This window comes from Leopardus geoffroyi, chromosome B1 (genome assembly GCF_018350155.1).
Source record: "Leopardus geoffroyi isolate Oge1 chromosome B1, O.geoffroyi_Oge1_pat1.0, whole genome shotgun sequence".
Lineage (NCBI taxonomy): Eukaryota > Metazoa > Chordata > Mammalia > Carnivora > Felidae > Leopardus > Leopardus geoffroyi.
This window is the reverse complement of record NC_059327.1, coordinates 147,693,837-147,711,124: the sequence shown is the minus strand read 5'-3', so window position 1 is coordinate 147,711,124 and position 17,288 is coordinate 147,693,837. Positions and strand designations below refer to the sequence as shown.

The 17,288-nt window shown below is 39.3% G+C and overlaps 1 protein-coding gene across 8 annotated transcripts in view; it reads left to right on the top strand.

Moving 5' to 3' along the window:
- The window catches only part of SLC4A4 (solute carrier family 4 member 4), a 345,028-nt gene that overhangs the window by 312,496 nt on the left and 15,244 nt on the right, over nt 1-17,288 (top strand). For all 8 annotated transcript variants that reach the window (XM_045473804.1, XM_045473800.1, XM_045473803.1 and 5 more), the window contains 2 exons: nt 10,503-10,681; nt 11,839-11,911. In XM_045473804.1, coding sequence (XP_045329760.1) covers nt 10,503-10,681; nt 11,839-11,911 — 252 coding nt within the window. The remainder of the gene's footprint in view (nt 1-10,502; nt 10,682-11,838; nt 11,912-17,288) is intronic.

Below are 17,288 nucleotides of genomic sequence, written 5' to 3'. Positions count from 1 at the left end.
TTTCTCCACATGGCATGTCATCCTTCAGAGCCTTTCTGTGTGGGTTAGGCTTCTTGCAGCATGGCTATCTTGTTATGTACTTGATACATGGAAGCTGACTTCCAAGAATTATGAGTGGAAGATGCAAGGCCATTTCTTGGTTACACCCACCACTGGCATAGCTTTATATTTTATTTTGCTACAGTTGATTGATTAAACTAGTCCATTTAATGGGATAAGGAAGGGCTTCATTGTTTGTTGGAGGAATAACAATTTTACATTGTAGAAAAATATGCAGGATAGGAGCATATTTTTCCAGTCATTTTCAGAAAATAATATCTGCCACATTTGTACTGCAGAATTTGCCTTAGTCTAGATCATGGTGCTTACTTCCCTGTTTTGTCATTTAGTATGTGCTTTTTCTTCTGTATTTCTTTTAAATTGGTCATTGGGGAGTACCTGGGTGGCTCAGTTGGTTAAGTGTTCAACTCCTGATTTGGGCTCAGGTCATGATCTCATGGTTTGTGAGATCAAGCCCCACATCAGGCTCCGTGCTGCTAGCATGGAGCCTGCTTGGGATTCTCTCTCTCTACACACCTCCCCCCACCCCCAAATAAGTAAACTTTTTTAAAAAAGAATAAAATAATTGGTCATTGGATTCAGAAGCTTGATGAAGTATAGTTTTGACCTTTTATATCTATATCTTTTTGTATGTTTTTTTTTTTTAATTTTTTTTTCAACGTTTATTTATTTTTGGGACAGAGAGAGAGACAGAGCATGAACGAGGGAGGGGCAGAGAGAGAGGGAGACACAGAATCAGAAACAGGCTCCAGGCTCTGAGCCATCAGCCCAGAGCCCGACGCGGGGCTCGAACTCACGGACCGCGAGATCGTGACCTGGCTGAAGTCGGACGCTTAACCGACTGCGCCACCCAGGCGCCCCTCTTTTTGTATGTTTTTGAGGGTAGGGTGGCAAGACATTCATAGAAGGCCAGGACCACTTTACTCTGTGTTTTTGGCTTAAGAGTTTCTTCAAACCTAATTATACGTTTATAGTTAGAAATATCTTTCAAGATTCTTTTTTTTTTGTTTTTTTTCTTATGGCTTTATATCTAGTAGGATGACCAAGAAAGGCATATATATCCCCAGTGTCTTTCTCTGTAGGGTATTTTATTTCCTAGGTGACCAACTGAGTATGCTGTATTTAGAGCATCCTAATTTTATTTCAGGGGATGTCTTTCATTTGTAGACTTTCCCCAAGATCTTGGGAGTTTGTCTCCCAGACCAGAGTTCAGATGGTCATTCTGAATCCAGGCCTGAAAGCCCCAGGATTTGACATAGTCTCTCAGGGTGGGCCCAAGCCTCCAGGGTTTACTAACCTTGTAGATTTACTCTTTCTTGTTGCCATTGTTTTTTTGTCTGCAAATGTTTCTTTTACTTTCTGGCAGATAAGGATGATTTCTAAAAGATATTTTCTGTATTTTGTGAGCATTTTTAGATGTCTTCTACTGGGAGCAGTTTCAGTGTTGATTTAGTTTTAAAGGCTAGAAATGGATGATAACTAATATATTTTATTCTGAAAAAAGTTAGGAAGCACATTCTTAATTTTGATATATAATTGGCAAGATTTGCTATGTGTCTTTGGAGGTAAATGCCTATTCACTTTTGCTCATGAAGTTTTCCTTTTAGTAAAATTCAGAATTTCAAGTTTAGCAAATTTAGGATTAATAGGATAGAACTTTTTAAAGATTTTATTTTTAAGTAATCTCTACACCCAACGTGGGGCTCAAATTTACAACCCTAAGATCAAGAGTTGCATGTTCCACCAACTGAGCCAGCCAGATGCCCCTGATAAAATATAGAATTTAAAAAATTATCATGTTCCCTGTAGGAAACATTGGACTATCAAGACATATTAGAATTTACCTCTTAAAATAGGAATTGAGTATATAAAAAATAAGTTTTCATCACTTTAAGAATCACTTATTTGAAATCACTTCTTTGAACGACAGTAGTTACAGAGGAAGTGCCAGTCTTTTGACACAAATCTAATGATACCAGTGGAGAGACATCATGGATGAAAGACTTTTCACTCTGGATATTGTTTTGTTTACATTTTGTTAGGAAATATGCCTGTGGAATGTGAAAATTGGAGATCCTACCTAAAATTAAAGGGCCTTGAGTGCTATGAAATTGAGTGAAAAGAAACCTGAAACAGTGAGAGGGATGGAGGCATTATAATACTAAAAGCAGCATGTTTTTGGGTGGCATTTGCTTTGGCTCAATGTCAAGTGGCCCTGGCTGGCTGACTGCTCTGTTGGGATGGGATCCACCTTTCCACTCTGCTGAACAGCTCTGTATTGATGTAGGAACGCCAAGACACTTGGCTTTTCTTGGCCATCATTTTGGTTAGTTATGTCCCACATTATCCCTGCAGAGCACTCAAAAGCAAACCAGGTTCAGCAAGGTCATGACTTCTCCAAGGTTATTTCCTGAGTCACTGCAGAGGCAGGAAAAAAGTCTGAGCTTTAGACTGCAAGGAAAATGATTTTAAGTGTGTGGGAAGCAGAAATAATGTAGGATAGGTATCTAGAAATAGAGATAAGTTGGTAGATCAATAAATTTTCTGGTACCCCCTATGATAAAACCCTAAATTTGAGGTTGTTTTCTTGGATAACTCCAAAATTTTCCCTGTTTTATTTTTCCTTTCTATTCCTGTTATCATAACCTTAGATCCAGTCCTTTCATTTCATGTCTAGACTATTCTAACTGTTTAGCCATGAGTTAATAATTAGTTTCCCTTGCTTCATTTCAAAAGCAGTAATTTTTTAAAAGTATTGTTCTTATAAGTCAGTCCTATCTTTCTAATCCTTTACAACCTTGGCCTTCTGGACATTTGCCCCTTGAAGAAATTCCATTTGCCTTTAGCATCCCATTAGCCTCGGATTTAAGTCTCTCTGTGATATGTTCTCAGCCTAAATTTAGAATGATGCTCTCCCCATACTATATGATGCTCAGATCAAATGGCTTATTGGTTTCTCCTCAAATCTGGCAGCATCTTCTGCCAGTTGTTCCAGCTCTTCTCTCTATTCCTCAATGATTGCCACTTACCAAAATCCTTCCCATCTTTTAAAATCCTCCAGATATAAACTTGTCAGTGTAGCTTTCACTCCTAATGTAATTTCTGTTGCTCTTGTTTTTGCCCTTACTGTATGTGTATTACTCTGTGGCACCGGTCACATAATATCTTGAATGGGAGTTGTGTGGTATAATTACCTTCTCCCTTTTCTGGACCAAATGTTTTCAAGGCAAGGGCATGTTTTAGTCCTCTCTCCAGCTCTCATGTGGCCCGTCACAATGATTTCCATATGGTAGGCTCAGTAAGTACATATTGAAGAATGTGGTTATCTTGGGCCACATGGTTCTCAGAGTTGTTGCACTGTGTGAGACAGCTGATAGCTGAAAACATGCCAACCTATCTCTGGTTCTCATAGTGAGTGCTCGTATTACTCAAAGCCCTGTTTTTAGATGTCATCATTGCAGGAAGTTTCTGTGTGTTCACTCTAGAAATTGTTAAACAGTTTATCCTCTAGTTTATCCTCTGTACTTGGCGGTGTCCTTTTTAAACCTCTCTGAATCTCTGTCTAGAGTGCTTTGTAATTTGTGTACAAATCTGAGTCCCCTCATCTGATTGTGAGCTTCTTAGGGGGAGGAACTAAGTCATGATTCTTGGTGGCCCCATAAACCAGCTTATTGTCTGGATTATGGGGGGCTCCTAGCATGGATGTTTATTCTGTGTCTGTGCATGTGCATATTGCTCCTGATCCTTTATTATCATCTTACTTACCAGACGGTCAGACTAGTCTTTTTCTCTCCTAGATTTTGATTTCTGTGGATTATTCCTAAATGACTTTTGTTCTGTATTAGCAAAGTATATATGATATCAAAAGGAAGTAAAGTTTCACTTCCTACCCCGCTACTTAAAATAATCTCTAGTTTTAGAAAGTAGAACATCCTTTGGATTTCTATTCACGAAGACAGGACTTTTTTATTTAAAAAATTTTTTTAATGTTTATTTTTGAGAGAGAGAGAGAGAGAGGGAGCAGGAAAGGGGCAGAGAGAGAGGAAGACACAGAATCTGAAGCAGGCTCTAGGCTCTGAGCTGTCATCACAAAGCCTGATGCGGGGCTCCAACTAATGAAATGTGAGATCATTACCTGAGCCAGGGTCAAATGCTTAACTGACTGAGCCACCCAAATGCTCCAAGACAGGACTTTTTTAAACTTTAAATGGCATACTTAGCCTTTTGAGCATTTTTTGAGTCCTTGCTATGTATGGAACATTTGTGTTCGATGTTAAAGATAAGAATTGTTCTAATTTATGGTCTCTGCCCTGAAGGAGTTTAGTGGATTTTTCCTATTCACCACTTATCTCCACCACCAAGGTTGGGATTGACTTGCCTTTCTTTGTGCCTTGTATCTTACACATACAATAAATTATTTGCCTCCACATCTGGCTTCAACTAATAATCTATAAACCCCTTAAGGGCACATGTTCTATTGTACTTATTATTTTATCTAACACAAGCCCTAACATAGTGTAGGCGTTAATGAATGTTTGCTTGTTTTTTTAATGTTTATTTAACTTGAAAGAGAGAGCATGAACAGGAGAGGGACAGAGAGGGGGGCAGAGGGAGAATCCCAAGCAGGCTCCACGCTATCAGTGCAGAGCCCAATGCAGGGCTCGATCTCACAACCCATGAGCTCATGACCTGAGCTGAAATCAAGAGGTGGATGCTTAACCGACTTTACCCAGGCACCCCATGAATGTTTATTAAATAACAGTTTTCCAAGCAAAGATATGAGCAAATGCAAAGGCCCCAGGGTAGAAAGAACCTTAGTATGTTGAAGAATGGATAACAGACCAGTGTGACTGGAACATGGGGGAATTAGTGATTCATGATGAGGTCAAAGGGAGTAGGAACAGATCATGTAGAGCAAGGGTTCTCAAAGGTGATGGCTGTGCTATGTACTGGCATCCACTAGATGCCAGTTTCACCCTTTCCTCCTAAGTTGTGACAAACAAAAATGTTTCTAGACATTGACAAGTGTTCCCTGGGGGATAAAATCATTCCGGGAAGAAACACTGATATAGAACCTTATAGATGATTTTACTGTGTTTTATTTTAAGTGGAAACAGGAAGCCACTGGAGAGTTTTGAGCAGGGAAGTACGGTATAATAATTGAAATTTTAAAGAGGAGAGTGGGTTGTGAGGGACAGGAGTGAAGCAGGGACTTCTATGGCGGGAGCGGCATCGAGGACCAAGGATTGCTGAGGGATGAGAGGGAAGCAGAAGAATTTGAGCTGGACCTTGAAAAGAGAACGGATTTAACCAAATAGCAAGACTTAGAGTACCAGTTTGAAAAGTGTTGCAGAATGTGCAAGGCTCATTTAAGGTATGATGAAGTTTCAGGACTCTTTGAGGGCTCCCATCATCGTATCAGATGCAAAGCCTCAGCGTGGGGAGCCAGGTGCCTGTCGTGGCTGATAATCTGTCCTATCTGACTCGCTCATCTGCTACTGACCTTCCCTGCTCCCTCAACATTCCAGCCTGGATGAATGGCACCAGCACCGCACTTAAACACTGTCTCTAGGAGCATTAAGGTGCCAGAGAGGAGTGGTTAGGAGGCCTCTGTATAATCCAAGTAGGAGATTATGAAAATCTGCAAAAGGCAAGGGGTAAGAACAATTCACATGCTATTTTTGAAACATTTGTATATTTTGTACAGTACTATTTCTATTAAAAGTTTTCTATATTTCTTACAGTACTACTTCTACTAAAAGCTCCAGTATTTGAGGGGTGCCTGGGTGGCTCAGCCGGTTAAGTGTCTGCCTCTTGATTTAGGCTCAGGCCATGATCTCATGGCTCATGTGATGGAGCCCCGTGTCAGGCTCTGCACTGGCAGCATGGAGCCTGCTTGGGAATCTCTCTCTCTCCCTCTCTGTCTGCCCTTCCCCTGCTCTCACTCTCAAAATAAATAAATAAACATTAAAAAAAAGTTCCAGTATTTTTATATTATTTTCATTCCATTCAAATCTAGTTATTCAGATACCTTTGGCTAAAAGAGACATCTTAGAGTTGGCTTGTTGTCACATGGATAGGTTTGTTTTGCAGGAACAACTTCTCTAACAGAACCATTTGGGTTCTGGGTCTTTATGCCAATAGTTGGGGCACCATGAATTTTTTAGCATAGCTTTTAGCATTCTGGTCAACAGTTATGTCTCCAGTGTTTACTGTATGTAAGACGCTGTACTGGCTAGACATTGTAAGCCTCGAACATTAAAATTTGGCAGAATACATTGCTTTTTCCTCTTTGGTCTCTGTCTCCTTAAAATCTCTCCCACCTGTCCTATTACTTTAGTTGGACCTGTGTCATCTCGGACCTGGACTGTGCTGTCATGTCTGTATCTCTGCCTCCAATCTTGACCACTTCCAGTATGTCCTCTACAAAACAAGAGAGCCATCCTTCTAAACAGAAATCTGATCATATCACTTGCCTGCTTAAAAACTTCTAATGGTTTCACACTGCTCTTATGATAAGAATTCCAAAGTGTTAGCAAAACATCAACGTTTTTAACTTCTGGAGCCTTATTTCTTAACCTCTCCCATCTCCTCCTATGCACCAAATCTATTTCATTTTCTCAAAATGTCAGCTTATTTGTCTAGTTTTTTCTCCTGCTTCCCCATATCTTGCCACAGCTGATTATGGCTCACATTTTAGGACTCAGCTTAAATACCACCTCCTATGCAAAATGTCTTTGACTTTGGGCTTAGTACCCTTTCTGGATGCTCCCATAACACTCCAAGCTCACTCCAACTATAGAACATTGTTATATTGCAAATACCTCTTGATTTGTTCAGCTCTAGCACTACATTGTAAACCACTTGAGGGCAAAAATCGTATATTATCTGTGATTTTACTTCCAGGATCTAGCATAGTGTCATTGAATGAATTAATTAACATTCATTCATTTATCCAACAAACGTTTATCTAGCGTGTTTACTCTATGATGGGCACTGCACCAGGTTCTGGGGTTTCAGTGGTGGTGAACAAAAACACACGTGGTCCCTGTCCTCACAGAGCTTCTGGTCCATGAGGATGATAGGTATTATTCAAATGATCATGCAAAATGTGACAATGCAAATGTGGCTAGTGCTGTGAAGGAGAGGTGATGATGCTTTAAGAGTCTACAAGAGAGGGTGTGGCCCCCTTTAGGAACTGTGGTGGCTCTTACACTGAGGTTCAAGCATTAGTAGGAATTAGCTAGGTGAGGCTGGGTGGGAAGAGTATTCTATTCAAGCACAGGAATCACTTTGTATGCACAGGCCTTACAAGAGAAAGTAGACTGACAAGAATGAAGGCCTGACATAATCCAGTGAGGCTACAGTGAGAGTGGGAGGGTTGAGGATGGAGAAGGAACCACACAGAAGCAGACCTGGCAGGGCCTTCAGGTCATGTTGATTATTTTCCCTTTCTCTTAAGAGTATCAAGAACTCTCAGCATGGTTGAGGGAAAGGAAGACTTTTTGAGGATAATTATGTCAAGGCACACAGTAATTATTATCTATAATTGTTTTCTCCCAGAACTTTTATTTATTTTGGTGGTTTTGCATAGCTTCCTTTGTATTCATTCTACTGTCTACAATCCCCATTTCACCCTCTTTGGTATTATGTGGTCCCTTTTTGTTAGTCTCCAGGACATCTAATTCAAACTTTTGTTTTTTTTCAAATAGAGCAAGAAAGCATAGGATTGGCTCATGGTAGCCTATGTGACTTTGTCTGCAACAACTACTCTTTTGACCCATTAATCTAGCCTTAGGTTATTACAGTTTCTTTGATGCCAAGATTTGGGGGTCCTCTCTGTTAATTACCATGTTGGTACCTCTAATATGGTTTTGAGTGATTTAGTCTAAATAGGGCTTGAAACTATGTAATATTTCCAGCTGTTGTCCACCTCCCCTCCCCCCTCTGCCCAGGTGATTCACATTCCTGCCAATTAACAAATAATGTTTTAATTGTTTTGCTATGACTAATTAAGAGTCTATAGTTGCCATTCAGAAGAGTGTATACATCCTATTTGTCATTCATTTTTTGGTAAATATTAATTGAGAATTGACTATGCATCATGAACTCTACTTAGGTATTCAGGATAGAGAGAATAGACATAGTCCAGGTCTTCCTGTTTCTTGCAGTCTAATGCCAAAGACAGCTAAATACACACATAATTTCAAAACAGTGTGAGGAGCGCTGTGGTAAAGGAAAGCATAAAATGAAGGGAACACAGAGGAGGAAATCTAACCTAACTAGACTTACCCATCTCACCTGGGCTGAGGCAGGAAAACTATAAAAAGTTAAAGGCTGGTTGAAGTCTTAAGGATGAGTAGGACTGCTTCAAGGTAAGAAGAAGGAAGAATAGGGGTTTTTCCAGGGAAAGGGTGCTATATGGGCAAAGACACAAATGCATTAGTATGTAAGACATATTGAGGGAATTGCATATGGTTGAAAGTGGCCATGGTATAGGAGCCAGGCAGGGGAGAAGTGAAAGATGAGGCTGCAGACGTGAACAGAGGCCAGATCATGAATGGTTTATAGTTACGTCATAAGACACATCCACAAGCAGGAGTGAACAAATCCTATAGATTCCACCTTAAAGTATAGCCAGAATTCCAACACTTCCTGCCATCTTGACTCCTACCACTCTGGCTCTGGCCATCACAATTTCTTGCATGGATTATGATAGTCAACTCCTACCTGGTCTTACTTTCCTTGACTTTCTTTAGTCTGTCCTAACCCAGCAGCCATAGTGTTTACAACATAAGCAAGTCATGTCATTCCTCCATGTAAAACCCTCCAGTGGAGTACCATCCTGCTCAGTGTACAAAGTCTCATAGTTCTACTTAGTACTTAGTACTCTTTAAGATACTGTCAGTTTATGTTGTTTATTGTTGTCTCAGAACAGAAGCACCTCGAATATGGGAGCTTTTGTCTGTTTCATTCACAGATATTCCATTAACACGTAGAACTGTGCCTGTAAGTAAGTTGGTAGTCAGTATTTCTTCAAGGAATGGAATGACTGAGACCCAGATGTATTATGATCCTCACCTCATTAGTTATTGTTGAACAGGTTTATTTTAGCTCATCCCCACCCTTTGCTCTCCTTTCCCCTACCTTATCTCACTCCCAATTCAAACCATATGCTTTCAAACTATTTGTACCGAAATGAATTGGCTTTATGAGTATATATTAACCTTTGTCTCCCAAGGACACTTTGTTCATAGTCTTAACCTGGGCTAAGTCAATATATGTTCTTCTTTCTTGTGTCAGCTACCCTTGCCTGTGGTGAGTTCTTTGAGAACATGATTGGACCCATGTTTGCGAGCCAGGGGTGAAATCTTGGCTTTTCGGTGAGAGGAGAGCAGTGTTCTGACTAACTGTAACAGGATCTGAATGATAACAGTCATCAGGTTCCTGGTATAAATCACATTCTCATTTTGTAAATCCAGCATCTCTGTTCCCTCAGACTGGTCGTACTCTGGCCCTTGGTGCTGCTGCTTCCATGCTGTGAAAATGGACTGCTCTATTTTCTCAGCCTCCATAGGGGTATTAGGCATTTGATTTCTTCATAAATAGAGCAGAGAAATATAACCGCAGAATAACACTGTGGACACATTTAACAATATTTAGTTAATGACTAAAAGAGCTAGACCTTTTGTTACATCGTCTGCTCTTCCAGTCAGTAAATGTTATCATGACTATTAGGCAGTGTTTGAAATCAGCCTATTCTGATTAAGGAGGTATTAGTTAACCTTAATGATAATGGTTCATAGGTTATTAAACAATTATTTTCATATACCATGAAAGGTGAGAAATAGTCATACATACCTTCTTAAGGTTGCTTTTAGATCTTTGGTCCTCATATTCTGAATACTGTCTAAATGAACAGCATATTGCTAAATGGTCAAAAACAGAAGGATTAGTGCGAGCCTTTAAGGTGTCTGTTGTGCTTATGTTAATAACAACAACCACTGCCACCACCACACCATCACCATTTTTTGAACTCCTACTATGCTAGAACTACTATCTTTTAAGTTTCTGTAAGAGGCTTTGCCTCTGTTACTTCACTGAATGGTTCCAGTAACTCTTGAAGGTAGATATATAGCTCCATTTTTCTAATTACAAAATTGGACACAGAGAGGATAATTAGCAATAAGCAAATGATAAGTAAGCTGTGACCGCAGTAAAGTTAGAGGAGGTGTCTTGTGGCAGCTTTGTGTTTAATTGGGGGAGGGTGCGTAATGTGAGGAAGATAAAGTCACCTTCCTTGGGGAGCTCACCTTGAGGTAGATATTTTTAGCAAGCAAAGAGAGTTGGGGTTATTTGGTAATCTTAATTCCCATCTGGAAATAGGATGAGATAGAAGCACGAGCATCTTCTCCATGTGGTTTTGTTACCTCTTTCTACAGAAAGGAGCTGGGTATCACCTGGATCTCTTCTGGGTGGCCATCCTCATGGTGGTGTGCTCTTTCATGGCTCTTCCGTGGTATGTGGCTGCAACTGTCATTTCCATTGCTCACATTGACAGTCTGAAGATGGAGACCGAGACTTCTGCACCTGGAGAACAACCAAAGTTTCTAGGAGTGAGGTATGTTAAGTCAGAGGAAAATAGCTCTACAAAACTTACCATGCCACATCTATATGTCATTCAAAGGGAATGAACAAAATTGGAGGAAAAAAGGCTGGTGATGATTAACTTATTCCTGTACTTGCTGTTCCAGAAAAGACTAAATTTCCATTAGAAAGAAAGTCTTCCATAATTTTTCGAGTCCACTTCTTACGTTACATATATTTCCTTTGATTAATGAGAGGCTAAACGACACAACGTAAAACTGCAAACAGGCCATCCATTTTCTTGAACATGCAGCTCATTTTGGTGCTGTGGTACGTACTCTATCACAATCCTATTTAAAGGTCAAACTCTTTAACTTTTCAGCTCTGTCGAGACGCCTCAAAACTCATGGGTCTGCTTATGATTTTTAAGATTCTATTAAGGGAAAGGAACTCTGATTTTCCAGTTCATTTTCTGTCTCCATAAGCACTGAGAAACCTTGACCTCCAGCTGTTAAATTTGGGTAGCCAGGAAGGGCTTGTATAAGACCTTTATCCTGTGTTGAATACTTTTTGCAGCAAACCCTGCTCCTAACTGCTTGGGTGAATAGCTCACAGGACAGAGCCATTGTTTCCCACGCCACAACAGTGGGTGATTCTTTCCTGGGGGCTGGGGGAAGGGGTGTTGGATGGGAATCCTATTTGTTAAAAAGTACTCTTGTGTTGTAGATTTGGAAATTAGACTGATGGGATTTATTGCACTTATGAAATTTCCCTGAGCTGTTTGTTAATTAGAATGTAGGACAATGTGATATCTGTCTCCCATGAAAGAAGGTGTAATTACACAACAGTACAAGTTGTTTAAAAAATAAGGGCTTCAAAGAGGTCAGTAATTGATGGACCAGGAGCAAGTGACTTTTTTTTTATTTATTGTAAAGGAAGCGAAGGATTTAGAAGAATCACTTTTCTCTTGATGAATTCAAATCACATTATACAATAGTTAGAAGAAAATTTTGTAGCTCTGTTGAGCTTATATGCTGTACTTGAGGTATTCATTTATATAAGATATCAACACCTTTGCTGTTTTAGTCAAACATTGGTTTGTTCATCGTGCAGTGTTTTTTGAAGGTGAAAAGACAAGAGCATGTTTATGAAAACAAGAAGTCAATTGGTAATCTTTTGATTTGGTTTCAGAGAACAAAGAGTCACTGGAACCCTCGTGTTTATTCTGACTGGTCTGTCAGTCTTTATGGCTCCCATCTTGAAGGTAAATATGTGAAATACTTGCCTCTTCCAGATAATTGGATATGTGTAGAGTAGAATTCCTTATCTGCAAGATTCTCATCAGTTCTGTGACACACTGAAGCAGAGGTCAGGTAGAATGAGGACTTTAAAAACTTATTTTGATGTTCTTCTCACTCCTTCTATTATTATTATTATTGCAGTTATTTGGTTGAACTGTATTAAGTTACCAGTACCCAAGCTTTTTGACCTATGTAAATGGCAGTTCCATACAGTTCAATCTAACTGATCTCCCCTCCTCACTACGTTTCTTGCTCTCCTTATATCCTTTCTTCCCATCACTTTCCATCTACTTGTTCCTAAATCCTGCCTCCAGTCCCCCCATATGCACACAGACTAGACTCCTGGATAACATGAATTATCATTTTGTAACTTTTCTCCTATTTTTAATTATTGCTGACAGTATTTAATTATTGCCTAGGAGAATAGAGTAAAATTATGATTTATGACTAGAAAACTTTAGAAATGAACTTTTAAAGAAGAAAAATGATATGGTAGATTATTTAGAAAGTTAGGAATCAAATATATAGGTTTGACTGATGGGGTGAATATCTACAAAAATAGATGAATATGAGCTATATGGGAAAACCTATTTAAAAGAAATAGGGTGAAAAGAGAAGGTGTAGCTGTCATGAAGCTTCCATTTGTGTGTGTGTGTGTGTGTGTGTGTGTGTGTGCGTGTGATGTAAGCATTTTATTCTTTGTTTTCTATTAACAATAGTGGCTAATTATTGATAATTTGTACTTTAGGCTTTGCACCACAGTACAAAGCATGCAAATTACCTATATACCTAGAAGCTATAAACAACCACTGTTGATATATCCTTCCAGATTTTTCTCTGAAAATTTTTGTTTATTTTTTTTGAAGTTTATTCATTTATTGAGAGAGAGAGAGAGAGAGAGAGAGAGAGAGAGCGCACATGCAAGTGGGGCAGGGGCAGAGAAAGAGAGAAAGAGAGAGAGAACCCCAAGCAGGCTCTGCACCATCAGCACAGAGCCTGATGCAGGGCTTGAACTCACAAACCACAAGGTCATGATTGAGCTGAAGTCAGGCGCTTGACTGACTGAGCCACCCACGTGCCCGCATTTTGTGTTTATTTTAAACAATTCTAATTTTTAAGATTTTTTAAATGCTTGTTTAATTACACAAGTTATGGAGCAGTACATTCTTATAGAGAATTCAAACAATATAGAAGTATAGAGACCAAAAGGCGAAAGCCCTCCTTTTCTCTCAAGTTGACACATTTATAAGTCAGTTGCCATTGAGATGAATTTAAGGAAAGTGGAACTATAATTTCTTAACCTATAGCTAAGACCAGCTTTGCCCTCAGGGTATTTAGATTAATGCATACCTTATGTGCAAAATACTTGGTAAATAGTTAAAAGATGTAAATATTCATCTCTTGTCCTTGGTTTCCACAATGTCAGTTAACTGATTTAACTGATTTCTGACTAGAATCATGAAGGAATATATATTTCACATAACACATGGGAAAGTAAAATCAAAAATAACCTCAAAGTTGTTTCTGGTTACATATGGAGGACTCTACAGGTCAGGGTGCTGGGTGGCTCAGTCGGTTAAGTGTTCAACTCTTGATACTGGCTCAGGTCATGATCTCATGGTTTGTGAGTTCAATCCCTGCATTGGGCTCTGCACTGACAATTCAGTCTGCTTGGTATTCTCTCTCTCTTCCTTTGTCTCTGCCCCATCTCCAACTCATGTGTGTTCTCTCTCTCTCTCTCTCTCTCTCTTTCAAAATAATAGACTTAAAAAAAAAAAAGAGAGTACAGGTCTTACATTCTACAGGGACAGAGAGAAATCTATTACCACTTTTGCGAGTGCAAAGCAAGTTGTGGGGTAGGTTTGAAGTTGTGAGTTTCACAGCATCAAATCCACTACCAAAAGGCTTTTTGTTCCATTGTTGCCCCTCAGCTACCAGCACATCAACTGGTGGAAAGTGTAATGACAGCTTTTTACCACAGAGGCAATGGAACCTCTTTTTGGACAGATCCATTTTTAGAGAGGTCATTGCAGGCAATTGTGATCTCATGTTGTGGGAGGATCTACTAAGAATGAATTTGCCCCTGGGTTTCCTAACGGTGGACTTACACAACACAACTGCAGATTTTTCTTTTTTAATAGGGTCTCTTAGTTACTAGTAGAGGATAAATAGAAATCTTTCCATCAGTTCAAATGTACCTATCAGTCCCCACCCATTTTTTCTTTTATTTTTATATTATTTCTTTTCATTAATACAGTATAAAATCCTAACTCAAAAAGTCAGATGTGTTTAAAGGCTCTTTTTTTTTTTATTACAGCAAATGGGCTTTAATCTTGGAGAATCTGTCAGCTGAGTAATCATGTACGATCCCAAAGGGACACAGAGAACAGATACTGTATAAATTGCTATTTTTAGGAAGAGATGCAAGACATTTTCAACAACGCCTCTTCCTGACTATTTTCTAACCCTGCACCCAAATATGGCTGCAGAGGAGTTAAAGCTGAAAGCCCTTTTGTTCTTTATTTTACGATGAATCTTTTTGCCCCAATATGCAAAGCATCTTAGTATCTGCAGGAGCAGATTAGAATGCAGAGAAAGGAGAAAAAGAGGTACAAGGGATCAATGAGCATGAGTTCCTTTTGACCTTCCTTAAGCTCACCCTTGTTCAGCTGCTAATGTTCATAATCATGGCTATTCCCACCTGGCAACTCTGAGTCCATGCAAAGAGTCATTGTAGGAATCAGCAAAAAAGGTAGTTTAGCAAACATTTTTATTAGGCAAGGTTTTGCCCAAAATGTGGGAAATGAAATTATTTTGTTAATACAGTTTCCAACATATTGTGGGTAACCTCAATTTGAAACGAACAAGAATAAAGCAGTCCAGCATTGAGAATTGTGATTCCTTAACTTCAGTAAGTAGAACTATTCTTTACTTCAGGAATCACATCAGCTGATTTCAGATCATGTGCCCTTCTTACTGTTGAAATTTGGTGGGTTATAAGCATCCACCACAGAATTGTTGGTAGCTCATGTGAAAACTCAATACAAGAACAAGCGGATGTTGAGGGTACAGTTTAACTAAAACCTAAGTTATGACTAAGTAAAAGTCAGGATTAACCATTAACCTCAGAATTCACACAGAAAGGGGTATCAGGGGTTACTTTGGAGGAGGGAACCTTTCTCCTCCACCATTTGACTAATGTGTGTTTTAAAGGAACAAGTGACAACTTTAGAGAATGGTTTTACTTAAGAGTCTGCCTTTGAAAGGCAGATCAAATGAACATGACCAAGAAAAATATGTGGCTTTCACTTTTTAAAATGACATGGCTCGACACCTTCCCTGCTCAGCTCCCTGCATCCCCACAGGCTTATCGGCCTCAGATGATGTAAGTAATTTTCTCCCTGCATTAAGCAGGGTGGGTAGTTGTTGCCTGAGCCTACTTATGCAAGCTTACTTTGAACATGAAATTTGTGACCTCTGTTTTGATCTCTTTGCTGCAGTCTGTCTTTTTACATGGGAAGAGTGTAAGGAATCATAGCATATTAGCTTTAAGTTCATGAGGATACCCCGTGACCTTAGCTAGCTGCAGTCATACGTGCCTCAAATCCCACCACCGATTCAGTACAGAACTGTGGGGAAGCAGGAAGAACTGGCTTCCCAGACCGGTTAAACAGTTTAGATCTGTGTCTCTGCAGCAGAAACACTGCCTGTTAAGCTAGTGTTCTGTATGGGGAAACTGGGGGAGACCACAGAGCAGCAAAAAAAGATGAAAGACAGTTCCTAGAGCTTTCTTTTCTCATTCTTTTGGCAAGCTTAAAGAAATAAAGATCAAGTAAAGTTCACTGCTACTTCTGTTGCCTTTGCTTGAATTAGTTCATTTTTAACATGAGGCGTAGCCAAAATTTGTCTTTGAGATTTGTTTAGGGTTCTAAAATGTAGAGGCTAGCGTTTAATTTGTATCTGGCAAGGATTTGTCGAGCTCCTACAATATGCCACACATTGTGCTCAGTAACAGGGAAACGAGGAGAGGAGATAGTGAGGACGAGGAAGATGATGGTGGTAATAGCCGCTTACATTTACTGAGGTTGGCATTGGACCAAGAGCTCTGCACGGATTTTTTTTTTTTATTTAGTTCTCCAATAAAACCTATGAAAAATGTACGTATAATTGCATCCATCTTACAGATAAAAAAAATATATAAATAACTTGCCAAGTCACAGGGTTCTTAAATGGTAGAGCCAAGATTTGAACTCAGGCAGTTCTGACTCCAAAGCCTGATCTCATAACCATCATGGTTTATTGCCTTTTAAAATAAAACAGTATTGCCCTCAGAGAACTCATTTACTTTCATTTCCCATGAGTTGATCTTCCCCAGCTTCTTTGATCCAATTTCCAGTTCTCTTATGTAGAGAGAAATGTGACATTTTCACAAACTCTTCATCATAAGTCACTCCATGGCTTCTTCAATGACTAGGGACCAGATTGCAAGGCGGCAGCTTCCTTATGGTCCCAGATTTTTAAAGCTGAAGAGCATTAGGATGTTATTTTCATAATGTATTCCTGAAGACAGTCACTATAGTTGAAAGAACAACATTGCAGAGCTTATATAAAACCGAGGCTTCAAGTCTGACCTTTGCAACCATCCTTCTGGCCTATGCTGCTGCCCTACCCCCACTACAGAGGGACCAGAGGGGGCTAGGCTGGGCAGTTGCTAGTGATGGTTCTGATGCAAATAATGACATCAGTACCACATTTATCATTTCTTGAGTGTCTATTATGAGCCAGGCCCTGAACTAGGTATTATGTAATCTTTATCATAACCACTGTATAGATGAGAATACTGGAAATAGAAGGGGACAATTTTCTCTGAGTTCCACAATGGGTAGAGCCAGAATTGGAACCCAGGTCTGTCTAACTTTATGCTTCCATGTTCTCAATCAGTACCTCATTCTGAGTTTTACACATACACACACATACACACATACACATACAAAATGATTATTATTCTGCTGGGAGGCTTCACTCCTCTACTGAATTCTGTACTGTGGACAACCCACTACCATCTACCTTTCTTATTAAATTTACCCTTTCACATTTTTTTTATGGGAATATTCTAACACTATCAGAAAACCAAAGAGAGGGCTAAGTAAAAAAGAGTGCAACTACATTCACTAGAATTTTAAAAATTTGGGGATGTAGTCTGAGTATGTGGAATCTTCATTGACTTCAATTTAATTTTTCTATCTGGTTGTAGGATCAAGCATTTAACTTTTTCATTTTTAATGTTTATTAAAGGCATTATAATATTTATTTACAATTAAGCCTTTTGGTTTTCTGGGT